The sequence below is a fragment of the Felis catus genome, chromosome C1, assembly GCF_018350175.1.
Source record: "Felis catus isolate Fca126 chromosome C1, F.catus_Fca126_mat1.0, whole genome shotgun sequence".
NCBI lineage: Eukaryota > Metazoa > Chordata > Mammalia > Carnivora > Felidae > Felis > Felis catus.
The window spans coordinates 24680187-24706872 of NC_058375.1; the positions used below are offsets into that span (position 1 = coordinate 24680187).

Here is a 26686-nt window from a genome sequence, read left to right on the forward strand (position 1 = left end):
GCGCTCCTGGGCCCCGCAGAAAGCGATTTTGCGCCTCTGGATAGGCTGCGAACACGGCTTCCCCGCCCACCCCACGGTTCGCTGCGCTCGGATTGGCCAGTGTTGGCGCGAAGGTGCGCGAGTCGGCCCTCACGCAGGGGCAGCAGGAAACAATAGAGGCCGCGCGCGCCGAGCGAGCGCCCGTAGCCTCCCCGCCCCTCCCGCAACGCTCGACCCCGGGATCCCCCCGGCTTGCCTGCCCGCCATGGCCGACAAGGAAGGTGAGGGTGCTGGGGCTGCCCCAGGAGGGCGGGGGTGCCGGGCTGGCGCCGCAGCCTCGACAGGGCCTAGCAGTGAAGACAAGCCCGACTCTTGAGTGTTGTCTCCACCATCGAAGGCGTGAGGAGAAATCGCCCCGCGGGTCGGGCTAACGGCGCGCCTGTTCCAGCGGCGCGGAGGCCTGTCGCCGCGGCGTGGAGCTGCCGGAGTGGCGGGGGGGGGGGGTGGCGGAGGCTGTTTGGTCCCTCCCCGCGCTCCCTGTCGGTCGGCCCGCTTCTCCCGGGAGTGCCTACGCCGTTCCCTATCCCAGAGGCCGGTGCTCGGGCCTCCTCGCCGGCTCCGTGGACCTAGCGCGTACCGGAGCGTGCTCCCGAGCTCGACGCCGTCGCCCCAACGCCTAACGGAGTGACTGGCCCGAGAGTGGTTGCGGGTCCGCGACGGTAGGGAGGGGGGTCGGTACCTCCGCCTGGGGGAGATTGAGGCAAATCTCCATTTCAGAATCGAGCTGTGCCGGTAGCTTTGGAAGTGTTTCCTCCGTTTCCATTTGTGTTTGCTAACTTCATTTGTTTTCAACTTTTTAGCAGCCTTTGATGACGCAGTAGAAGAACGTGTGATCAACGAAGAATACAAAATATGGAAAAAGAACACCCCTTTTCTTTACGATTTGGTGATGACCCATGCTCTGGAGTGGCCTAGCCTAACTGCACAGTGGCTTCCAGATGTAACCAGGTGACGTGAATCTTTTGAACGTTATTTTGTTGTGTCCTCCTCAGTGGAGATTTCTCACATTGATTTTCCCTATTTTCCGCCAGTCTCTTGGAGAGGGCACGTGATCAAAGCCTATTGGTGACGTTTTTTTCTAGGCCAAAAAATAAATAAATAAAACAAAATGTAAAAATAATTTTGCAACTTAGCTGATAAGGGAAAATTTGTTTTCTTTTCCTGATATGAAATGAATAGCCTGTTAGAACTATAGTTGGCCAAATAATATAAAACGTGTCAGCTTTCAAAAAATGCCGTGATGGGTCATTCTAGTACTTTCAGGAAAACGTTTGAATGTATAGGTAGTAGCTGGTTAGTACAAAGATGTGTATGACATGGTACCTGCCTCCAAGGAGCACATGTCTAGTTAGTTGAAGAGGCTGGTGTAGACTAATAATAGATACATGTGCTAAGAGCAGTTTTACGGAGATACTTAGGATATTTAGAACTAACACCTGAGGATGGGATGGTTTTTCTATAAGGGAATTATGCATAGTGAAAGATTAATCACTTGTGTGTCTTACACGTGAGAAACTTACCTCTAAGAGGATAAAATAATATTTCATTTAGCTTACATTTATTGAGGGTCTGGTAGGTGCCACATATCAGGGTGTGCAAATTGAGATAAGTCACCTTCCCTACCTCGACTCCTTGTGTATAAGGTATGGTAGATTTCCCCTCCCCCAAACCTTATTTGTAGGGAATATGGCCCAAGATCCCCAGTGGATGCCTGGAGCCATGGATAGTTCTGAACTCTATGTGTTATGTTTTTTCCTATACGTGCATAACTGACAAAGTTTAAACAATGTAGGCACAATAAGAGACTAATGATAAAGCAGGATGATTATAATATACCATAACAAAAGCTGAGTGAATAATGTACCATAATAAAAGCTGGTCTTTTGCTGTCAAAATTTCTCACTGTACTCACCCTTCTTGTGATGTTGAGAAGATAAAATGCACATGTGATGAAATAAAGTGAGGTGAATGACATGGGCCTTGTGATGAAGTATTAGGCTACTACTGACCTGATGTTAAGTCAGAAGGAAGATCATCTGCTTCCAGATGGGACTGTAGTTGACCAAACTGAAGGAGGGGGGCTACTATATTACAGTGAAAAATAATTATCATGAGAGTGGCACAGATAAAATTATCAGAGGAAGGAAAAAATCACCTCAATTTAGGGTATCCTGAAAGGCTCCCAGGAGGAAATAACAATGCAAAGATGAAGGTGAATTTAAATAATACCAGGTTTTATAAAAACCAGTGTGCCTGTTGGAATAATGGGTTTTCTATTATAAAACTTTCACTTTTCAGAATAGCATTTAAAAATTACATTGTGTATTAAATAACTCAATTTCTTCAAAATTCATGTCTTTAGAATTCAAGATATTTGCAGAATATGGTTAATTAGGCCATGTTTCAGCTCAACAAGTAATAAAATTTGATACAAATTTTACTAATGACTTAAGAACACGGCTGCTACCTTCACAGTGGCATTAAAAATGAGGAGATCTGTCCTAATGATGTTTAACAAACTTCTAAAAAAATACCTAGAAATTTAGAGTCAGAAGCTTTGTCATGACCAGGAATTCCCATGTTTAACTGATCATCAGAATTACTTGAGTTCGGGTTAAGTGGAGCCATTTCTGTCAGGAGTTCTCAATGGTAGTTCAAACCATTTAGGAGCTGGTGGCAGAGTAATTGATGAAAAATAGTTGAATGGTGATTCCACAATCATGAGCTGCATGCATCATATTGGAACAGTGGATCCCAAATACTGGCCACTGCATACCTACTAAATCATACTGGAACCATATTTTTAAAAACCTTCCTATATAATGTAGTTAGTAGCTCAATTTAGAAAGCAATGAATTAGACTAAAGTTTATTTATTTTGAGTGGGGGAGGGGGGATAGAGAGTTGTGCCCGGTCAGTGCAGAGCCCGATGCAAGGGCTCAAACTCACAAACCATGAGATGATGACCTGAGCTGAAGTCGTAAACTTAACCGACTGAGCCACCCAGGAGCCCCAAAGCTAATTTTTTTAAGACGAGGATTACTTAGAAGCAAGCATACCTATTGGCTTAGTGTTTAATATTTTGTGTCTGTTGGTCTTTTTCTTGTTTTCTTTTTTTTCTTGTGGGGATGGTGTTTATTCATATCCTTTTTTTTTAAAAATACTACTATAGTTCTGTAGTATCTTTTTCCCCCACTTCCTGTGGTTCTTTGTTTAGCCGTCTAAATGTAGACATTCCCAGTTTTGTGTTGACAATTCTCTTTTCTTTCCTCTACTTTTTCTATGTAGCATATAGATGCCTATTGCCTCTGTGCAGAGGAATTTCTATTGGTTCTCTCTAGACCCAATTTCTGAGTTCTTCCTGAATTTTCAGCAGCCTACTGGTGTCTTCTCTGAACTATCTTACTGGGTTCCCCAACATGACATTTTCCAAACTGAGTATATTCTTTCCATAGAGGTCCCAATCGGCTTTCTCCTATTGTTCCTATTTCTCTTTATCATACTTGACTTTGGTTTGACATTTCCTAGGTTTTTCTCTTTCTCCACTTGATGGTTCATTTATAAGCCTCAATGAATTACATTTGTATAATATCTCTTATCTAGACCAAAGGTTCTCAAACTTTAACATGCATTGTAATCAGCTGGAGGGATTGTAAAATAGATTGTGGTGCCCTGCATTCCAGGTTTCTGATTTAGTAGGTCTGGAGTGGATCTGAGAATTTAATTTGCCTTTCTGGATGAAGTTCCTAGATGCTGATGCTGGTGGTCCTGATAACCACACTTGAAGAACCTCTACACTGTCAGATTAATCCTCCTGTGATAATTCAAATGGTGCTGTGTCCTTAGAAATTTTCCATGGTCCTTTGTTCCCTCTATAGTATAGAGTCTTGAATTCCTTAAGGTGGCACTCAGTACCCTAGAATCTGCTTTCTAGCCTTCTCTTTCCATTTTGCCATGTCCAAAGTCAGTTGGGATGTTGGTCCTAGTAGGTGTGAGTTCTTTTGTTTATTTTTAAAGTAATCTCTACACCCAACGTGAGGTTTAAACTCAGGACCCCCAAGATCTAAAGCCATATGCTCTACCAACTGAGCCAGCCAGGTGCCCCTCTAGTAGTTGTGTGATCTTAGGCAAGTTGCCTAATTTTCCTAAACCTCAAGTTCATCTTCATCTTTTGATGCATGGTTTGTAAGTGTTTAACATGATATCTGGCGTTTTGTAGACCTGCCCTTTGCTCAGTTCCCTTTCTTTGGAATACTGTCTTTCAAAACCCTTGTCTCTTCTAGGTTTTATCTCTCATTTTGATATCTGCTTAAGTATCACCTCTTTCATGAATACTTCTTTAATTCCAGAAGCAATCTTATTTATTTATTTAAATTTTTTTTAGCGTTTATTTATTATTGGGAGACAGTCACAGAGCGAGAGTAGGGGAGGGGCAGAGAGAGGGAGACACAGAATCTGAAGCAGGCTCCAGGCTCTGAGCTGTCAGCACAGAACCCGACGCAGGGCTCGAACTCAACAAACTGCGAGATCATGACAGCCGAAGTCAGTTGCTTAACCAACTGAGCCACCCAGGCGCCCCTATTTATTTATTTTTAAATTCTCATATTCTTATGTACGTTTCATGTGTTTATTGACTTGTGTTTTAATTATTTGTATATGTGATTAATTGCCCCTGGTTTTTTAAGGGCATGAATCATGTCTTAATCATTTTTTGTACTTCGTAGTTTTTGGCACAATGTGTCACTGATTAGGCACTTAGTAAATATTTGAACAATTAGTTTATCTAATAATTATTTTCTTTCCTATACCTTTTAATGAAATTAATGAAGTAACCTGAAGTGTTAGTGTACCCAGCGATTACTTTGTTTACCTCCAACCCATTGTGGAGGGTGAGAAATTAATTCACATTTTATTCTGTTAGATGTTTTACCCAAAGTAATTATAAATTTTTTGTCAAGAAAATGAAGTGCTATGTAGTCCTATTAAGTGCTATGTAGTCTTCTCTATGGAAGATACATTAAAAGTCAGAAATGTGTAGGGGTGCCTGGGTGGCTCAGTCAGTTAAGTGTCCGACTTCAGCTCAGGTCATGATCTCACAATTCGTGAGTTCAAGCCCTGCGTCGGGCTCTGTGCTGACAGCCTGGAGCCTGCTTCGGATTCTGTGTCTTCCTCTCTCTCTGCCCCTCCTTTGGTCATGCTGTCTATCTCTCAAAAGTAAATAAACATTAAAATTTTTTAAAAGTTAGAAATGTGGCTCATAATGACTTTGTCCTCTCAAAACCTGGTTATAATTGTGCCTTTTTGCGTGTATATGTATATCACTACTTCATTGTCTCTATCAGTGTTGCTAATTTGAATAGTGACCATATGTTGCTGTTAACAGACCAGAAGGGAAAGACTTCAGCATTCATCGACTTGTCCTGGGAACACACACGTCGGATGAACAAAACCACCTTGTGATAGCCAGTGTGCAGCTCCCTAACGATGATGCTCAGTTTGATGCTTCCCACTACGATAGTGAGAAAGGAGGTAGGAATCTTAAAAACAAAAGAAGGAATAATGTGTGGGTTATATTTTTTATATTTTTGAAGTATCATGAAATGAATGTTAAGTTTGATAAATTAGCCTGTCAAGTTAGTAATAAGATTTTGAGCTTTGGAAAGCCTGGGTTTGCAGTACAGATACTAAGTTTCAGAAGAGCTGCTTAACACATAACATGGTTCTGTGCCTTTTCTATAAACCTCTCTCTACTAAGGAGGTTTTTGTTGTTGTTGTCGTTTTCCTTATGTTTATTTGGGGGGGGAGGTGGTATGGAGAACATGCCAAGCAGGCTCCATGCTGCCAGCACAGAGCCCAACGCAGGGCTCGAACTCATGAACCATGAGATCATGACCTGAGCCAAAATCAAGAGTCGGACACTTAACCAACCGAGCCACCCCGGTGCCCCTTTTTATTGTTTTTTAATTTAAGTAATCTCTACACCCAACGTGGGGCTCACACTCAAAACCCCAAGATTAAGAGTTGCATGCTCTATTGACTGAGCCAGCCAGGTGCCCCAAAAATCTACCATTTCTGTTTTTGTGCATGCATTCTCAGCTCGGGAGATAATTGCCCCCAAGGGGATGAAAATTTGTTCTCAGAGAGTGGGATGTGTGAAAACCATCTTAATTCTTTAAATGTGTAAAGCACAGATGTGCATGGTGTACATAAATATACAGGGTATCTATGGTATTAAAATTTCACCAAGAGTGTCAGAAAAGATGTTTTATAAAACATCTTGTTTCTTGGGGAAAAAAGACTAAGAAACACTGGCTTAAATTACGCTTTCTCAGATTGAAGTGGTAGAAATGACAACCATGGCACTTGATATGTATATAAAAATTAAATGAGCCATTTAATTGTATCCTATTTTTAGGAGATGACCTAAGGGTTTAACTAAATACTTTTTCCCTTTTAGTAGAGGTGGAAATGGGTGAGTTACCTTTGTTGTTACCCTTGAACGCAAGTTAGTACCAAGAGGTAAAAGATACACTCTCATTGAGATTTGCGATCTTTTAAAAAAAAATGGATGTTTAATGTTTCTTTCCTTAGATTTCTCCTGACTAGCAGAATCCATTTTTTATCTAAGTTCTTTTGAGCTCCCTCCAGTTATTTGCCAGGATCGTTCTGTGCAGTTAATCTTTTGATTACTCCATATTTGCCTTAGGGTGATACAGAATGCAAAGTAGTAAGTTCTTAAGGTAATGGTCTGCAAACATGATTTTGTGTCACTGACCCAAGTATATGTGATACGATTATTGGGAAGTTATTTTCTTGATAAGCATTAGTGTTGGGGGGGGCGGTGGGCACTGAATCTAAGAATCCGAAGATTTTGGCTTGAGATCCTGTTATGCCTCTCACTAGCTGTGTGGTTTTGGATAAATCATTTAGCCTCTCTGAGCATTAATTTCCTTTTTATTACATGAAGATAAATTGTGGGTCGCCTGGGTGGCTCATTCGGTTAAGCATGTGACTGGAGCTCAGGTCATGATCTCACAGTTTGGGAGTTCAAGCCCTGCATCAGGCTCTGTGCTGACAGCTCAGAGCCTGGAGGCTGCTTTGAATTCTGTATCTCCCTCTCTCTCTCTGCCCCTCCCTCACTTGCATGTGTTCTCTCTCTCTCTCTAAACATTAAAAAATTTAATTAAAATCTTTAAAAGAAATGAAGATAAGTTGTTTTGAAATAGGATTTTTGGTTTAGTGACAAAGCAATATTCTGATGGGTAATGTAATAAATTATTTTAAAAATCAAAGCAAATACTGAATGCCAGGGTTTTTCCTTGGTACTAGGGATACAGCATAGAATAGGCTTTTCTGGCCTGATGTATCTTGAACATCTTTTTGTGTAAGACATAGCTCCTTTTTTGTTTTGTTTTGTTTTGTTTTGTTTAGACATAATTTCCTTTTGATGGTTATATACTGTGTCATAATTAACTATCCCTTATTTGACATTTAGGTGGTTTCCAATTTTCGGACTTCAAAAACAGTACTTGTACCATATATCCTTTATAGTTTTACTATAGAATAAGTTTTGTTTTTCTTTTTTAATTTTTTTTTTTTTGATGTTTATTCATTCTTGAGAGAGACAGCATGAGTGGGGCAGAAGCAGAGAGAGAGGGAGACACAGAATCCAAAGCAGGCTCCAGGCTCTGAGCTGTCAGCACAGAGCCCGACGTGGGCCTCTAACTCACAAACAGTGAGATCATGACCTGAGCCGAAGTCAGATGCTTAACCAACTGAGCCACCCAGGTGCCTCATTATAGGATAAATTTTCTAAGTGGAAGGCCGATCAGAGCAAAACTGCCCTCCAAAAAACATTCAGTCCCACCAATAGCAATCGTATTGGTATGTTTCTCCATGCCCTCGGCAACATTGGATTTACCTGTCCAACTTTTCTCTGATGTCCTTCAGATATTGTGTCATTCTTTGAATGCCTTCATCATTCCAAGATTTTAAAATATTTAGCTGTTGTTTTCTGGTACTTATGTTTTAACCATTAAAACTATAATCTTCCTAAGTGGTTAGCAATTTTTTATCTTTATTTATTTTAAAAAAAATTTTTTTTAATGTTTGTTTATTTTGAGAGCCCATGCCTGAGCAGGGGAGGGACAGAGAGAGAGGGAGAAAGAGAATCCCAAGCAGACCCTGCACTGTCAGCTCGAAGCCCCACGAGGGGCTCAATCCCACTGTGAGATCAAGACCTGAGCCAAAATCAAGAGTTGGAAACTTAGCCAACTGAGCCACCCAGGCACCCCAGCAATTTTTTAAAAAACCATTTGCTGGCAAATTATTTTCTTCACTGGTTTTAGAAGTGGCATTTTTTAACATATATACTCAAGTCTTTTTCTGGTAATTGAGTTTTTTGAACAGCATCAAGCCAATTTTTGCTTCATCCCCCTTAATTAATGTTTAATTATGGAGAAACAATTTAAAATACCAGTAATTATATTTGTACCACTATATAAATCATCCTATTTAATCCTCACAAGGAAACTGATACTCATAGGTGTTTCGTAACTTGCCCTAAGGTTACATAGCTTATCTCCCATTTCTCCCTCTTCTCTTTACTTCCCTTCCCCCCCCCCCCCCCCCCCCCACCCCCCCCCCCCCCCCCCCCCCCCCCCCCCATCTTCAGATCACTGGATAGGCTTCTCTCCATATGGTCTTAACAATGATGGAAGTACATAATATCATAGTGTCTCTTAGGTGGTGGTGAGGTAGATAGTTACTAGTCTCTCTCACTCTCAGATGAAATGTCCTGGACTCTCAGATTGAACTATTGTAATGAGTTACCATCCACTTGACCCCATTTGGTTTTAGGTAATTGATGTCAGATAGCTTCAAAAGATCATTGAACTTCCAAAGTGAACACTAAAAACTGACTTAGTCTTGTTTTGATGTTAAAATAATTTGTGTTTATATTAGGTTCAGCCTGGCTATAGTCCCGTTTTAAGCCCTTATAAAATAGATTAGATATAAAAAATTTTTATTAATACTTATTTTTGAGAGAGAGCAAGTGCACACAAGCAAGCAGAGGAAGGGCAAAGAGAAGGAGACAAAATCTGAAGCAGACACCACTCTGTCAGCGCAAAGCCCATTGTGGGATTTAGGGCTTGGGGCTTGAACCTACTAACTGTAAGATCATGGCCTAAGCCAAAGTCACAACTGACTGAGCCGCCCAGGTGCCTCTAAAATTTACATTTAAATGACTCTGTTACCAAGATCGTCCAATATCAAGTTTATTTCTAGCAACTTATTTGGGGACTTTTTTTTTTAAGATATCTTTTGTCTGAATTATACATAATAAACTGTTATTAAATCATGATGAGATAGTTAACGGATATTAGAGTTTACTCTTTATAGTGAAAAGGTTTTTATGGGCTGAAAGAGTGGCTTAGAGGTAGAAGTCAATGCCGGTTACCTAGTTCGTTGGGGAAAATACTGGCTGGGAGGGACACGATAGTACCTTCTGGGAGGCTGGAAATTTCTGTATTTTGATCTGGGTGGTGGTTTTCCTAGTGTATACATTTGTAAAAATTTGTCAAACTAGGCACTTATACTACATTATAGCTCAAGTTTTTTTAATACCATTTTATACGGAGAGAAGCAAACAAAATAGAAATATAACTGGACTTTGATAGCCATTTAATTATTGTACATTGATACCTCAATCTTTCCTATTTCAGATTTGGCCTTTCGTATACCAGCTTTAACTTGAGAACCCCTAATTATTTTTTAAATTGATAAATCATCATCTTCACAAAAACTCAATTGTGAATCCTCTAAGCTGACTTATTACTGTACTTTATCCACAGTTAGAGAGTTCCTCTGTTTAGTATGTATCCCACACCAAAATACCCCACATTCTGTAGTTAATACCCTTGTTCTGCAGACTCTGTGCCAGCTGTTGTTCTTCCCTTGTTATTGGTATCTGTTTTCTGGTAGTTCTGCTTTTTTGTCATAGTCATCTGTAGTTACATTTTATCTCTGTGTGTTTGGACTGAAAGTTCCTTGCAATCACATCCTATCCTGCCTTCTTTTTTTACATCATAGATGCTCATGGTCTAGAGTTCTGGGGGAAAATTCATTTAACGTGGTTTTTTTTCTCTTTTAGTGTCTATTTTGAGCTTTTATTTTTAGATTTTTAGCCTGTATGAAACATTTGCATTTCAACGTCTAAAAGTTAACTTGGAAGTTGAAAGTTATCTAATCTGCCAGCCATATTACCCATCTATATCCTTGCTTTTTAAAAAGATTTTTGTCCTGGGGTACCTGGGTGGTTCAGTTGGTTAACTGTCTAACTCTTGGTTTCAGCTCAGGCCGTGATCACTGTTCATGAGATCAAGCCCCATGTTGGGCTCAACACTGACAGCACAGAGCCTTTTGGGGATTCTCCCTCTCCCTGCCACCCTCCCAGATAAACTTAAAAAAAATTTTTTTTTTGTCCTTCAAAGTGTAACACTTAGTAACAGTACTCTTGACAGCATTTTCATTTACAAGTTAATTTCACAGCTTTGCTTTATGAATAAAGTATTTGAGGCTCAGAGAAATTGAAGGTCTTCCCCAAATCACTAAGCTAAGTGGCAGTTAGGCCAACATCTGACTCTTAGATATCTTATTCTGCCTTTTGTAATTCTTTGACTGATAGTTAACTACCTTTGTTTGTTTATATGTTGCTTTGCCAAGATTTACATAATCACAAATTATATTGTTATACATTTTATGGTGACACTTGGGAGAACTAAGTGCATACAGTAGTCAAATGTGAATAAGAAATGTTTTTATCTATTCTTTGCCTGGTTTATTTCAGCTAAGGATCATGGTTGGCATATGTAAGTGGGGGTTAGGAAAACGAAACTACCTCTTGGGCTCTGTGTTTTGTCACTGGACTAAAAGAAATGGTACAGGGAAAAGATAATGGTGTGATGGTATTTCAGAAAGGACATTCCAAACTAGGTCTTCAAATAAATGGTATAGGAAGAAGTCTTTAGTACCTGGCATACTGTGTACTCTAATATTCATTAAAATAGTAACTTAGGTTCTGTTTATTCAGCACTTTCGGTATTTTAAGTGAGATTTAAAAATTGATTATTGACGGGTGCTTGGGTGGTTCATTCGGTTAAGCGTCTAACTTCAGCACAGGTCATGATCTCACAGTTCGTGGGTTTGATCCCCACGTCGGGCTGTGTGCTGAGAGCCTGGAGCCTCCTTCGGATTCTGTCTCCCTGTCTCTCTCTGCCTCTCCCCTGCTCGCACACTGTCTCTTTTTGCCTCTCAAAAATAATAAATAAAGGTTAAAAATTTTTTTAATTGCTTGAGAATCTGCTTTTTGATTTATTTTGTTTATTATTTTTGAGAGAGGGAGAGGGAGAACTCCAGCAGGGGAGGGACAGAGAGGGGGAGACAATCTGAAGCAGGCTCTGCGCTGACAGCAGTGAGTGAGATCATGACCTGACTTGAAGTTGAATGCTTAACAAACTGAGCCACCAAAGCACCCCAAGAACCTACTTTTGAAGTGGAATTGGTATAGTGTTCCTACTTTTAGATAGCATATATATTTATTAATTATACAACTCTCCAGAGTTGGTGTAGTTATGGCTGAAAGAATACTAGACTGGGAATCAAAAAATGGGGATTCACATTAGGTTCTGCCAAAGTCATGTCACTAGGAACACATTAATGTAGGTACTCCAGATTTCTGTTTTTCTTTGTAAAAATTTTGAGGATATTAACTGTTCCCTACTGTGTAGTATTGCAATAAGAATCAATAAAAGGTGTGAAAACACTTTATACTGCTGACAAATGTCTAGATTACTTCTCTTACATCAGTTTGCTGATAAAAAGCAAACTTGGCCTGTGTCATCATTTGAGTGACATAGGGTATCTCTTGCTTTGTTCTCATTTGCAATTTCTTATTTACAGAATTTGGAGGTTTTGGCTCAGTTAGTGGAAAAATTGAAATAGAGATCAAGATCAACCATGAAGGAGAAGTAAACAGGGCACGCTATATGCCCCAGAACCCTTGCATCATTGCAACAAAGACTCCATCCAGCGATGTTCTTGTTTTTGACTATACCAAACATCCTTCCAAGCCAGGTACCTGCCCTCTTTAGTTCAAATACAGATAATGAGTCGCTGTGGGAATACATTGCTCCACTCAATTGGAATTTAATTGCTTGTTATTCTTTGTATAATTTATACTGGTGATTTATACTGGTATGTGTGGGTATTCTTCATTCTTCTTACCCAGGTGGGGAAAAAAGTGCTTTTTTACACAGAATAGAGTGATGCTCATTTTAATTTTAAGCATTCTTTGATCATAATGGGTCTGTATCGCTGTAGATATGAAGAGCCTTCGAACTCTTGATCAAAATTCCATTATGTTTAGTAGACCCAAGGAGGAAGTGGGCTCTGGATAGTCTTGATATGTCGGTTACTTTGCAGACCCTTCTGGAGAGTGCAACCCCGACCTGCGTCTCCGTGGACATCAGAAGGAAGGCTATGGGCTTTCTTGGAACCCAAATCTCAGTGGGCACTTACTTAGTGCTTCAGATGACCATGTGCGTATCCTTCCCATTTTGAAGCAAATCTGGGCTAGTTATCAGTTGGTTTCTTTTCTGGGGTGTGTGGGAAAGTGAGAATCTTCCATTTATATAATAGTTAATTTTACATTTAAGACCATCTGCCTCTGGGACATCAGTGCTGTTCCAAAGGAAGGAAAAGTTGTGGATGCGAAGACCATCTTTACAGGGCATACAGCAGTAGTAGAAGACGTTTCCTGGCATCTGCTCCATGAGTCTCTGTTTGGGTCAGTTGCTGATGATCAGAAACTTATGATGTGAGTAAAATCGTGTTTTAATTTTTTCTTTGTTATCTAAGTTTTATATTGTTACCTATTTTAAGGTTTTTTCCTGTTTTTTCTTTTTTATCAAAGCTGGGATACTCGTTCAAACAATACTTCCAAACCAAGCCACTCGGTTGATGCTCACACTGCTGAAGTGAACTGCCTATCTTTCAATCCTTACAGTGAGTTCATTCTTGCCACAGGATCAGCTGACAAGGTCAGTTTGTTTTATTTTAAGAAAAAACATAGGGTGAATTTCTCTGGCTTCCTTTGAATGCACAGAGATCTTTTAGTTACGGAATTTCTTCTCATTAAAAAAAAATTGATTGTTCTTGCTTTCCTTTTTGTATGTAGACCGTTGCTTTGTGGGATCTGAGAAATCTGAAACTTAAGTTGCATTCCTTTGAATCACATAAGGATGAAATATTCCAAGTAAGAGAAACTAATGTGCTTTTTTTTTTTTCTTTAAGGAAAACCTGGATGTGTGAGTAGGCACACTTGTGGCTTATCCCATTACTATAAATAATAAAAATCTTCTACATGTTTATGCTAATCTCTGTAGGAATTGGGATTGTTATTTCTATACTTCCTGAAACTGGTCATTGGCCACTTACATTCTTGAGGTATTAAGAAAATTAGTGCCTGGGGACGCCTGGGTGGCTCAGTCGTTTAGGTGTCCGACTTTGGCTCAGATCATGATCTCCCAGTTAGTGAGTTCAAGCCCCGCGTCAGGCTCCACGCCTGTTTGGGATTCTCCATCTCCTTCCCTGTCTGCCCTTCCCTCCCTCCCTCTTTCTCTCTCTCTCTCTCAAAATAAATAAACTTAAAAAATTAAACCACAAAAAAAGAAGGAAAATTAGGGTCTGATTTTATTCTTGTCTCTGACCCTTGTCTCTTACCTTATTTCCAGAACTTGCCATGTCTGTTGATTTTGTAGTTGAAGCCTAAAGTGCTAGCTCCCATGTTTCCTGCCTCATGAGTTTAAGCTCCTTTCTTAATCTGGAAAAACTGAATCAGTCAAGAAATGTTGCACTATGTTCAAAGCTTATTGCTGGAAAACTGTGAGGAATATGTTCTAGTCTTTGCCGTCAAAGAGCTTACAATTCTATAGCAAGGAAAGGCCCATTTAGAGTCACCATAATAAAAGATGGTCAAGTGTTAAGAACCTAAGAGTGGTCAAATTTAATTTTGGTTGTGTGAAAGTGGCCTCTGAACTAGTCTCTAGGTGAGCCATTTTCCCATGCACTTAGTCTCACTTAACCTTATTTTCTACTCTCAGCCTCTCCAGTGAACATTTTGTCTTTACTCTGTCTTTTTGTCCTTGCCTGTAATGGTATTCTTGCCAGGAGTATGTCTAAATTCCTCCCTAAGTATTGGTCACTAATGCACTCTTATCCGTACCGTGAACCTAGGACTTTCTTATCAAACAGTGTAACAATATGTGATTTTGTTGTGTGTGTAGTAGCTAACTTTAATAAAGTCATTATTGTAAGGAGTCATTTTTTATCAGTTTTATAGTGCTGAATTTATAGTAAGTATTTGAGAAAATAGATATTGTGTGTATGTGTTTTGCATTTTGGTTCTAAGGTCAGAATTGGATTACATTCAGCCAGAAGCCAGAATTAGTAAGAATAGATAAGATCAGATCCCCAAAAATATAAGATGAGCACCTGGCTGGCTCAGTTGGTGGAGCATGCAACTCTTGATCTTGGGGTCGTGTGTTCAGGCCCCACTTTGGGTGTGGAGCCTACTTTAAAGTTTAAAAATCTTTAAAATACATACATGTAAAGTGAAAAAGAACAAAAGCTGACTTCCTAGGTTTAGTGATAGATCATTTCCATATAAGAAACAATATTATCTAGCTGTCAAGTTTTATAACATCTAAAATACGTTGATTTCTTCTTTTATTTACAAAATGTTTTAATTGTTAAATATAATTTAGGTATTTTCTCCTCAATTTTTAAATTTTTTTTTAATGTTTATTTGTGTTTTGAGAGAGAGACAGAACGTGAGTGGGGGAGGAACAGAGAGAGAAGGAGACACAGAATCGGAAGCAGGCTCCAGGCTCTGAGCTGTCAGCACAGAGCCCGACGTGGGGCTCAAACTCATGAACCGTGAGATCACAACCTGAGCTGAAGTCGAACGCTTACTGACTGAGCCACCTAGGTGCCCCCTCCCTGAATTTTCTAAATGCTTTTCTGTTTCCTTCATTCTTACTATAGGTTCAGTGGTCGCCTCACAATGAGACTATTTTGGCTTCCAGTGGTACTGATCGCAGACTGAACGTCTGGGATTTAAGGTAAATCTTGTGTTAGTTACTTTTTGTGGAGTTAACTTTATTTATACTTTCCCAAATTAGTTACTCAGGATAAATGTTTTAACTTATAAAAATTTTCTTGTGCTAGTAAAATTGGAGAGGAACAATCCCCAGAAGATGCAGAAGATGGGCCACCAGAATTGTTGGTATGTTACGCACACTGAGTAGTATTGAAATAGTCTGTATTTATTGTCCTCTCTCTGTTCCTCATATCTTTGTTTTTCTCCCTCTTGCAGTTTATTCATGGTGGTCACACTGCCAAGATATCTGATTTCTCCTGGAATCCCAATGAACCTTGGGTGATTTGTTCTGTATCAGAAGATAATATCATGCAGGTTTGGCAAATGGTAAGTGTTAATCATTTATTTGGGGGAGGTTAGGTAAATGAGATGTAGTGTCACTTCATATTTATAGACTTTAATGAATACCACTGGCCTCTCTGGTCAGTTTATTCCTGAGTATGACTTTAGCACTTAGCTGCACATTATCATTTTCAAGTGTCTGCTTGTTACCTTTATCTTCTTGTCCCAGTGGTGTTTCAGACTCAAAGAAACCAAACTTCTCTCCCCCTTTACCTTACTCCCCTTTCCTCCTGATTTTCCTGTTTCCTATATGGCTCTAGTGTCTTCTCCAGCTCTTCCAACTTGAAAACTCAAGAGTTTTCTATTATCACTAGACTTCTTTTTTTTTTTTTTTTTTTTTTTTTAATTTTTTTTTTTCAACGTTTATTTATTTTTGGGACAGAGAGAGACAGAGCATGAACGGGGGAGGGGCAGAGAGAGAGGGAGGCACAGAATCGGAAACAGGCTCCAGGCTCCGAGCCATCAGCCCAGAGCCTGACGCGGGGCTCGAACTCACGGACCGCGAGATCGTGACCTGGCTGAAGTCGGACGCTTAACCGACTGCGCCACCCAGGCGCCCCTATTATCACTAGACTTCTAAGTCTAGTTCACTTACCAGGTTTAACATTGTCTGCAGGGTCATATCTATACTCCTCTTACAGAATACACGCTTACATACCTACTTTCCTGTTTCTACTACACACCCTAGTTTTTGTCAGATTTTTACTACTACTTTCTAGACTATAATAACCTCCTTGCTGTTGGCTTGGCTTCTGCTTTCCCCTCTTTGCTGGCAGTTGAATCTTTGAGAATGGCATTCCTTTGAAGTGGCTTATGAACATGCCCAGCACATGCCTACCACAGTGGCACAGCATCAAATACTATCATTTCTCCATGAAATTTTAGTAGATGCTGAAAACATCCCTGCCCTTTATACCCCGGTTGGAGGTGATTGAGGTGAATTCTTTGAATTTCCAGAGAGCTTGGAATTTAATAAAAGATAACTGATGTCTAATATATAGCAGAGTTAGAAACACTTGCCTTCTGGAGATGGATGGTGGTTGATAGTTGGACATAAGGTGAATGGGCTTAATGCCTCTGAACTGTACACTTAATAATGATTCAGATGGGGGCTGTCTGGGTGACTCAGTCGGTCAAGTGTCTGACTTCAGCTCAGGTCATGATCTGGTTAGGTGAGTTCAAGCCCCGCATCAGGCTCACTGCTATCAGTGCAGAGCCCACTTTGGATCTGCTGTGTCCCCTGCCCCTTCCCCACTCACACTGTCACAAAAATGAAATGCTTTTAAAAAGTGGTTAAGATGGTAAATTTAAGATATTTTTCGTAAGTTTTTTTGGAGCGAGAGCATGTGTGCAAGTGGGGGAGGGGCTGAGAGGGGGAGAATGAGAATCCCAAGCGGGCTCTGTGGTGTCAGCCCTGATCCTGACGCTCAGTCCCACAAACTGTGGGATCATGACCTGAGTCAGAATTAAGAATCAGATATTTAACTGCCTTAGCCATCCAGGCGCCCCAAGATGGTAAATTTTATGTGTTTACCACAGATTTTTTTTAATGTTTATTTTAGTTTTAAAATAGCGTGAGTGGGGGGAGGGGCAGAGGGAGAGGGAGACACAGAATTCAAAGCAGGCTCCAGGCTGTCAGCTGTTCGCATAGAGCTGGACACAGGGCTTGAACTCACAAACCATGAGATCATGACCTGAGCAGAAGTCCAATGTTTGACCGAGCCACCCAGGTGCTCCTGAGATTAACATATTGTATGGTGTATCTGTACTTTGGAATATTATGTATCAAAAAGAAATGTGGTTTGTTTTTATCAGATACCCATGACATTTTAAGTAGGAAAAGGGCAGGTCGTAGAACAATAGCATGCTGTAATCCCTCATGTTAAAATTATTGTAGCTAGTGTTTAATTAGGGGTGCCTGGGTGCGCCTGCATGCGTGCACTCTCAAAGATAAACATAATTTTTAAAAAATGTTTAACTATTTAGAAGGCTATTTGTCAAAATGTGGTTGGTATATTTAGGGAGTATTTTTATTTCTTCTTTATTCCTTTTAGTAATAATTATGTGTTATATGTGTAAACAGAAAATCTGGCTCACCTTTTTCCTTGTATTGTACCCACGTAAAATTAATATAAAAATTAAAGACGGAAAAGTGAAATAGTCTGCCTTGGATAGCCTTTAAATTAAAAATATTTTAGTTGTTCCCATGGGATTGTTGTAGTAGATTGAACTACATCATCTTCAGGCAGGCCAGGTATTTTCTTTACTTGTTTTTTTTAGAATTGTAAAAGAAAAGGAGAATTATAAAATAAATATTTGGTCTTTGTCCAGGTTCCTAGCACAGAGGTCCTAAAACCTTTGGGATTGTCAGAGTGGTAGAAGTCTCTATTCCTATTTATAAAGAGCCCCTTTTGGCCACGCCTGAGTTTAGGCTAAGGAGGTAACTTAGGGCCACTGGATAGCCTCAGGATAGGTCTGGGCTCCCAAAAGACTGAACAGTTGATTGGAAAACTTTTCAGTCCCTCCCACCCACAAGCAGAGGGGATTGCGCTCTGTAAAGACTCTTGAAAAGCCTCTATAAAACTTCTCGATGCAATGAGCTTCCAAGTTGTTAAATAGATCGATGCTGCCTAGGGAAGGCATGGACGCTCTGTGCTCCCTTTTCACCGTGCCCTGGTCATCACTGCCATTTGACTATTCCTGAGTTTTAAGTTGTAAACTGCTGATACTAAATAAAAGTTTTCATGATTTTATGAGTCATTCCAGCAGATTATCAAATCTAAGATGGCAGGGGGTGGGAGGACAGCCTGTGGAAACCCCCAAGTTTTATAGGCAAGTTGGACAGAAGTACCTGGTTAGTCTGGGCACTCGGCTTGACACTGGCCTCTGAAGTGAGGATTATCGTCTTGTGGGACCAGGCCCTTAAACCTATGGAGTCTGACACTACTTCTAGGTGTAGTTAGTGTCAGGATTGAATTGAATTGTTAGACACCTTTGGGTGAAAAAGACAGTTACACATTTGTTGTCAGAAAACATTACAAAATCGTGTACGTTCCTGTTGCAGTCAGATCACAGGCTTTTTAAAGATAAGACTGTCCCATCCTCTGCAGCACCTAGCCTAGTGATTTGTGCACAGTAGATGCTAAGTAAGAACAGTTAACTTTCCCCAAATAAAAGTATTTTCTGTATTTAAGATTATGCCTTTGGCTGCAAGTTTTTCATCAAATAATAGAAGTAGAGTTTATTTTATGCTAGAGCAGTTTTCTTTTTTCTTTTTACATTTCTTTTTTTTTTTGAGAGAGAGCGAGCACATGCGCAAGCAGGGGAGGGGCAGAGAGAAAGAGGGAGACAGGATCTGAAGCAGGCTCCATGCTGACAGCAGAGCACCCGATGTGGGGCTCGAACCCACGACCTGCAAGATCATGACCTGAACCGAAGTTGGACGCCCAACAAACTGAGCCACGCAGGCGCCCCTAGAGCAATTTTCTTTTAAAAATATTCATAAATTGAGATTTGAAACCCATGGTTGCGGGGGGGGGGGGGGAGTCTCTTAATGAATGCTTATTTTTTACTGTAATCACAGAATTATGCAACCGTCACCACAGTAATTTACTCCTCAGAAAAACTGCATACCCATTAGCCATCACTCCCTATTTTTCTCCAGTCCACCCAGCAGTAGGCAATCCCCAGTCCACTTTACGGATTTGCCTGTTCTGGACACTTACTATAAACTAAATAATACAATATGTGACTACCTTTTTTTTTTATTGCCACATACCATTTTTTATTTATTCATCATTTGATGGGCATTTGTGGTGTTTTTACTTTTTTTAATTTTATAAATTTTTTTTAATGTTTTATATTTTTTTTGAGAGAGAGAGACACAGCGCGAGCAGGGGAGGGACAGAGAGAGGGAGACACAGAATCTGAAGCAGGCTCCAGGCTCTGAGCTGTCAGCACAGAGCCTGATGCGGGGCTTGAACCCACAAACTGTGAGATCATGACCTGAGCCGAAGTCTGACGCTCAACCAACTGAGCCACCCAGGCGCCCCTGTCGTTTTTACTTTTTGACTCTTGTGACTAACGTCCAATAAAAGGACTCCTGAAGGTTGAGTGTGAAGACAAACAGTAACCATACTTCAGTTTTGTGGGAACGTCCTAATCTACTTGGCCTGTGGGCCAGCTGCCTGTTTTTATTGGAACATAGCCATACCCATTCATTTTCAGATGGTCAATGGTTGCTTTCATGCAGCAACTGCAGAGCTGAATAGTTGCTACAGAGACTCTGGTTCAGTCTCTCTCTCTGGCCTGATCTGTTTTTGAAACTTTAACTTCAAGAAATATCTTCCATGTTTACTAAATGCCCTTTCTCTGTTTCTTGTTTTTGGGCAGGCAGAGAACATTTATAATGATGAAGACCCTGAAGGAAGCGTGGATCCAGAAGGACAAGGGTCCTAGATACGTCTGCACTTCTTGTGATTTTAGACTCCCCTGTTTTTCCTCTCAACCCTGAGATTGATTTAACACTGGTTTTGAGACACAGACTTTGTTTGGCTATCCCTCTATGATAGATAGGTACCATCAACAATGTTACTAGCCCAAACAGAGGGTGTTTTCTAAATATTAACTGGGGGACTTGATTCAGTAAAACCACAGACTTCTATTTAAATTTTCTTCAGGAATTTTCTAGTAACAAAGGTCTAAAGTAGCCACTTTAGAAAGGGGAATATTGTGTGTGGTTATTTTTCTTCTTAGGCTGTATCCCCAAGTTTTTCAGACTCCTTTAAGTTAAGGCTAAAGTGAGGAAGGAATAGAGCCAAGTGAGGTAGGTGTCTGAGCCATGGAGTATAAATACCACACGATGTCATTTTTATTCAGGAAATGGGGGAGATTCAAGTCCTATAAATTCCTCTTCTGAAATCTTCACACCTGACTTTCCAGGATGCACATTTTCCTATGTAGACCAGTCTCCCCTGTTTCTTCAGTTAAGTCAAACCTATGTGTTCCTCTTTCCCCATATATTTTTGCTTGTTAGTGTATTTCTTGAGCTGTTTTCATATTTCTTTCCTTTCTGTGAAATGGTTTTTTTAAAAAACTTGGGACCACCAAGTTGTAAAGATGTATGTTTTTACCTGACAGTTATACCACAGGTAGACTGTCCAGTTGAGTTGAGAAGAGTGAATTGATAGCTTGTATTTGTTTTTAAAATTAAATTAATCCTGGATAAGAGTTGCTTTTTTTTTTTTTTTTTTTTTTTTTTTTTTTAAAGGAGTTAGTCCTTGACCACTAGTTTGGTACCATCTCTATTTTGGGTGACCTGTTTCACCAGCAGGCCTGTTACTCTCCATGACTAACTGTGTAAGTGCTTATAATGGAATAAATTGCTTTTCTACGTAACCCCATGCTGATGGGTTTTATTTAGTACATAACATTCATCAAACACCAGTCTGGCTTCTCGAAGGGTTGTTCAGAGGACAGTAATTGTCTCTGGTCTTTGACTATCAAGAGCAGAATTAAATATAATAGACCCAGAGCTAGAGAAAAGAGGTTCACTCCTTCCCAGGGAAAGTGCAAGACATAAAACGCTGAACCCGAGAGGCACAGGATTAGTCTTTGATAAAATCACATCTTTTTGAAGTCTCTCTAGAGAACTATATGGACTTTCAAGACTGTCAAAGGCAATGTGGCAGAGAGCATTTAAGGCAAATTTTAAATTTGGAAAAGGTGTTTGAACCTTTTCCCATAGAGAGGTTGAATCTCCCCAGTATATTTTTCACTGGGGTCTGTACTTAGAGGTTAGAAATAATAGGCTCTTGAAAGCCTTTATCACTAAGTACCATAACCAGATAAAATGCCTGGTTCTTTGCCAGGCACTCAATTTAACTGAGTAGATCACTCTGACCCAGAATCATTTTCATGAGACACAGTCTTTGGGAAAATCTGAGTATTCTTAACCTTTAGGTTCAAATCTGGATTGGTTCCTTTTTTCCAAGTCAGTAGTTCTTTTAGAGTATAGCGAAAATTATCTTCACAGAATTAGGAGTAAACTGTATGAGTCTGCACAGACTTAAACTTTGTAAAAGGATTCATTTTAAAGTCTAATACTCATGGCACAAAAGAATTCAAATTGTAAACCCATATAATGAAAATCGGCTGCCTTTTTGACCCTACCTGTGCTCCAAAAAAGGTTTTTGTTTTGGGTCAACACAAGGCAAGATACATTCTTCACAACACTAAAGTGTGTCCATACATCCATCCTTTACTCCGCACGTGGGGGTTGCTGCTGGAGAACAGAAGGCTTCTTTTTCCGTTGCTAAGTGCATTTAGCTTGGTACCAGCAGCCTATGAAATAGACTCCACCTAAGCCTTGACTGATGGTGTTCTGCCTCCAGCCAGCCTTAGAATCTTTTTAAACAGGTCAGCCAGTATTTGTAACTTTCCCAGGGTGAATTGCTTGCCAAGTCCCTGGCACTCCCTTCTCTTGGAAAAAAAAGTATGTCCAGAGGATACTTAGTGATCCTTTGCTAAGAAGTTTTGTGTTGCTGTTTCTGGATTGCAGATTTGGCCATATGTTTCTAAACAGCCCCTGTAAAGTTGAGAAAAGAAAAAATAAGTTTATATTTTGTGCAACTTGAAATAATACAGCATGAAGTTCATCACAACTTCCGAAGTTTACTTAGTGCGGGCTAAGTTGGGGAGAGATTGCTAGAGTGTGATTTACATATGATTAGGAATGCATTTCCCTCCAAATGCCTATTAGGGTGCCTCTTACCTGCGAAACTGAATGAATGGTAACCTATGTGGTGGTGATGGGACGGACTAGCTAGAAATTTTCTCTGCCCAGGTTAACCTTGCATGGGTGTTAACAATGATTGAAATTCTCATTTCTTAAGATGAGTCGTTGCCCTTTCCTTCCCTATTGTACTTTTAATCTGATCCACACAAAGGTGTTTAACATACCATTTTCCTCAATTACAAGGTTCTCTAATCTCCCAAACAATAAGCGTAATCAGTTACTCCTAGGTAAAACATGGTAAAAGAAAATGCTAGTAAGTTACGAAAAGTATTGGTTATAACTGTTATTTGTGAGTTTGTATCTAAGACACAAGACTAGCTAGAAAGTAAAAATTAAATTTATGGGCATCTGTCTAGTATACAACTTAACATAGACCTTTTTTATCCTTAATGTCTTTATCCAAGAGAATCTAGGATTTTATCAGGAATATAAGAACATATTAGTATATAAAGAAATCAATGGATAGGCGTGTTGCTTGTTTCACATATTAAGCAATAATCGTGGGGCACCTAGGTGGCTCAGTCGGTTAAGCATACGACTCTTGATTTGGCCCAGGTCATGATCTAACAGTTCGTGAGTTTGAGCCCCGTGTCCAGCACTGTGCTGCCAGTGCAGAGTCTGCTTGGGATTCTCTCTCCCTCTCTCTCTGCCCCTCCCCTGCTTGCTGTCTGTCACTCAAAATAAACTTTAAAAATAAATTCTGTCCCTCAGGCTAAAACAATACCTACTTGAGTTTTTTGTTTTTGTTTTAACTTCCATATTTAGCCTTCTGGCCTGCTTTGTCGTCTGAATTAGGTAGTATACTGTCTTCTCTGCTATTCTAAGGAAACTTTATGAATAGCTGATGGGGTAGAATAGGCCAAGGAAAGTGATGCACAGAGCCCCTAGATGTGTCATCCTCTTACAGAATTCCCAGTGATAATTAGGGCATATTTTGAGTCCTGCTAGAAACAGAAACATTCCAAGTGACTGCTGAATGCTTAAATCAGGCAATCTGGAGGTATGTGTTATTCCTAACTGACTTGTCATTTGACACACTTTTTTTTTTTCAGGCATTAGTATTGTTAAGTTAGGAAAGCAGCAACAAGGCAAACACCACTCTTGTACCCTCAAGGATCACCTTGAGACTGTGTCTCGATTCCACCTGTCTGAGAAGTGGGAGCGTTAGCCTGTCCCAGGCTCTTGGATAGCATAGCCCTTTAAAAAAAAAGAAAGCCATTTTCCATTTGTCCTGGATGAGCACAGTTTGGAAATCATTTCCCAAGTCATTTTTTTGCTTTTCCATGTTAAGTGAAATTTCCCCTGAGCAACATCTCCCTCCCCACCATCCCCTCAGCCAGTGTCCGTTAAGATCTGAATAGCAGCAAAAACTGACTTATAAGTTGAGAGCTCTTCGGCGAGGCTGATCCTTAGCTGCTCTATCTCTTTGTTCTTCTGTTGCTGGAGTTGTACCCCATTCCTTAACCGCCTTTGTCGTTCTTCCATTTCCTCCAGCTGTTCCTGCAGGTGAGAGGGTCAAGAACATCTCTAGTGAGCAGAACAATAAAAAAACTGGCATTGCCCGTTATAGTTTATAAAGCACTTTCTTAGATGTTGTTTAATCTTCACGCCAGTATAGTTTGAGAAACTGGTTCAAAGAAATGTTGGGACAAAGTAATCCTGCTTATGAAAATGGTGACCAGAAAGGAGTCTTGTCTATATTGGCAGACTACTGCTTAATAGAATCCTACAAAGGGTGGGTGGGTGGGTGCTCAGATGGTTTTTTGTTTGTTTGTTGTGCAGTTTTAAGAAGTGTTGGGGAGAATTTTGGTCCTCTAGTCAGTGTGCTGAGAGTTTTATGGACCTCTGGCTTTGTGCAAGTTTATTTCTATCAGGATAATGTTTTTACATCATCCTGCAACTTAAAGCAATTTAAAAGAAACCAAGTCTTGGGGGTGTCTGGCTGACTCAGTCGGTATAGCATGCGACTCTTGATCTTGGGGTTGTGAGTTCAAGCCCCACATTGGGTGTGGAGCCTACTTTGGAAAAAAAATCAAGTCTTTGTATGCAGTTATTCTTAACTATTTTTTTGTTTGTTTATTTTGAGAGAGAGTGTGTGGGAGGAGCAGACTAAGAAGGGGAGAGAGAATCCCAAACGGGCTCTGTACTGCCAGCACGGAGCCTGATGCAGGGCTCAAACCAGCAAACCATAAGGTAATGGCCTGAGCCAAAATTTTGAGAGAGATACAGCACAAGCAGGGGAGGGGCAGAGGGAAGGTGAGACAATCCCAAGCAGGCCTCACACCATCAGCACAGCCTGACATGGGGCTTGAACCCACGACCTATGAGATCATGGCCTAAGCCAAGATCAAGAGTTGGACACTGACTGAGCCACCTAGGCGCCCCACTTATTCTTGGCTATTAAATGTAGTTCTAAGAGAGTTAAAACTATTGGAAGTCCAGTTTACAGGAAAGACTAAACACAAGTTTTGTATTTGAACCTCCTTGAAGTCCAAAATAGCTCTGCCCAGTACTTCTGTAACATCATATGCAAATAGGTGCTTTATTAGGATGTTGGCTATCCTAGTTGTTAATTTATAACCTTATACTGTTTACTTGTTACACAAAAAGACTGAATTTGTTCCAAAGTGCTAAGTTGGAAGATGAAGAAGCTATATGCCCCAGAGGCCTTCAGGAGCCTTAAGATGATCATCCGTTTCCCATTCTGCCCAAACCAAACAGGATATATTCTGTAAACTGTCTCTGCCCAGGATTAATGCTTGAGGAGTGAGGTAAGGAAGATGTCAGCAAATCCGTCTCTGGCATAGTTGGTAGCTGGCATGGATCCTTAGGAAGCATGAGGGAGATGGGAAGGGAAGGTTGCAGCTGGAAGGCCTGTTTTAAAGGGGTAATGACTTCACCTCAGATTTTGAAGAATAATGAGCCAGGAATCCAGTTTAGGTACATGCTGTTATTAGAAGGATCTAAATAATTTGTTCTCTAAGTCATCCTTCATATACCTATGGCACATCATTCTGCAGCGTTTGATACTCTGGCTGAATTTCGACTTTGGTCAACCTTGTCAAAAGGCCTTTTTTTAGTGCCTTAGCCATACTTTGGTGCCACACAGAGAAGCCTGTCTTCTGGAGGGAAGCACCTGCAAACCTCTGCACCCCAATTCCCCAAGCCTCCCTTCGACATCTAACAAAGCTGTATTTTGGTGAGACCTAAAAGTACACGCTTGGGAAGACAGTCTGTACCATCAATGATAAACTGACCAGGAGGAGCAACATTACAAAATGAAACAAATATTGCTACCCTGACTGGCGTTAAAGACAGTCTCCGGTCTTAATCATGTAGCACCAGAAGATTAACTTTCTAAAACTGCTTTATCGTGTTCGTCTTTCAAAGACTTTCCACCTCTTCAGTCTGGCATTCAGACCCCCTTTAGTCTGACCCCTACCTCTAATTAGAACCTCCACTGCGCTTTCAGATGGACATTTTCCTCTAGCCTGCACTGTGTAGCTAATAAGTCACATGTAGCTAATAAGTACTGGAAATGCAGCTAATCTGAATCCACATGTACCTAAGTATAAGCTACACAGATTTTTAAGACTTGGCATATAAAACAATGTAAAATACCTCATATACAGAGTTAAATAAAATACTAGTTTCACCTGTTTTTTTTTTTTTTTTAATGTGGCTACTAGAAAATTGTAAATGACATCTGTGGCTTGCATGATGTTTCTTGGTTCTAGCCTGCTGCTCTAGCCTGACAAATTCACAGATCTCTGTGTCTTTACTCCTGCCATTTCTGTCCCCTAAACAGCATCTGCTATATTACATTACTATTTATCTTTTTTCTTCTTGTGTAACTCCCAGCTTGTAGGTTCCTGTCCAGCACCCTGCACGTAATGCTGGATGTGAAGCACGTAGATAGTAAACATTCTATAATCCCGCATTCACGACCTACCGATTTCATCTAAAAACTTGGAGACCATTCTCAGCAAATTCCTCACACCACCCACTGCACCAGTCCCCAAATCCTACCCAAATATTTTACTTCACTTATCTCACATGATCTCTCCCTCATAAGGCTTAAGTGGCCTTTCCAGGCTCCTTCAATCCATCCTACATGCCACGATTTTTAAAAGCACGTGCCTATGCGCAAGTACTTTGCAAAGATTAATTCATTCTTTCCAACAGCCTTATGATGTGTATTATTACTGATCCCATTTTACAGTGAAGGAGCAGAGTCACTGGTGAAGTCATTGGTCCGAAGTTTCCCAGACAGGAAGTAAGCCAGGATTT

At 40.3% G+C, this 26686-nt stretch overlaps 2 protein-coding genes across 3 annotated transcripts in view; one reads left to right on the plus strand and one right to left on the minus strand.

Moving 5' to 3' along the window:
* The first annotated feature begins 101 nt into the window (after window positions 1-101).
* RBBP4 (RB binding protein 4, chromatin remodeling factor) lies at window positions 102-20997 on the plus strand. Its single transcript, XM_003989824.6, has 12 exons — window positions 102-260; window positions 840-987; window positions 5422-5567; window positions 12000-12173; window positions 12522-12637; window positions 12755-12915; window positions 13012-13138; window positions 13276-13353; window positions 15144-15220; window positions 15327-15384; window positions 15475-15585; window positions 19993-20997. The coding sequence occupies exons 1-12, from the start codon at window positions 245-247 to the stop codon at window positions 20056-20058; spliced, it is 1278 nt and encodes a 425-aa protein (XP_003989873.1). The 5' UTR covers window positions 102-244; the 3' UTR covers window positions 20059-20997.
* The window catches only part of SYNC (syncoilin, intermediate filament protein), a 16559-nt gene continuing 10319 nt past the window's right edge, over window positions 20447-26686 (minus strand). Inside the window, exons 3-5 of one of the 2 annotated variants that reach the window (XM_023258421.2) lie at window positions 23772-23896; window positions 23517-23593; window positions 20447-22186 (exon numbers count right to left, since the gene is read on the minus strand). In XM_023258421.2, the coding sequence (XP_023114189.1) occupies window positions 22176-22186; window positions 23517-23593; window positions 23772-23896 (213 nt within the window). In that variant the 3' untranslated portion in view covers window positions 20447-22175. The remainder of the gene's footprint in view (window positions 22187-23516; window positions 23594-23771; window positions 23897-26686) is intronic. The other variant, XM_023258422.2, reaches the window with a different exon arrangement.

What these genes read in the sequence shown, in the direction of transcription:
- RBBP4 (XM_003989824.6), top strand. An exon ending in GATGATCAGAAACTTATGAT is followed by an intron (nt 12,916 to 13,011) that starts GTGAGTAAAATC and finishes TTTTTATCAAAG; the next exon opens with CTGGGATACTCGTTCAAACA. An exon ending in CCACAGGATCAGCTGACAAG is followed by an intron (nt 13,139 to 13,275) that starts GTCAGTTTGTTT and finishes TTTTGTATGTAG; the next exon opens with ACCGTTGCTTTGTGGGATCT.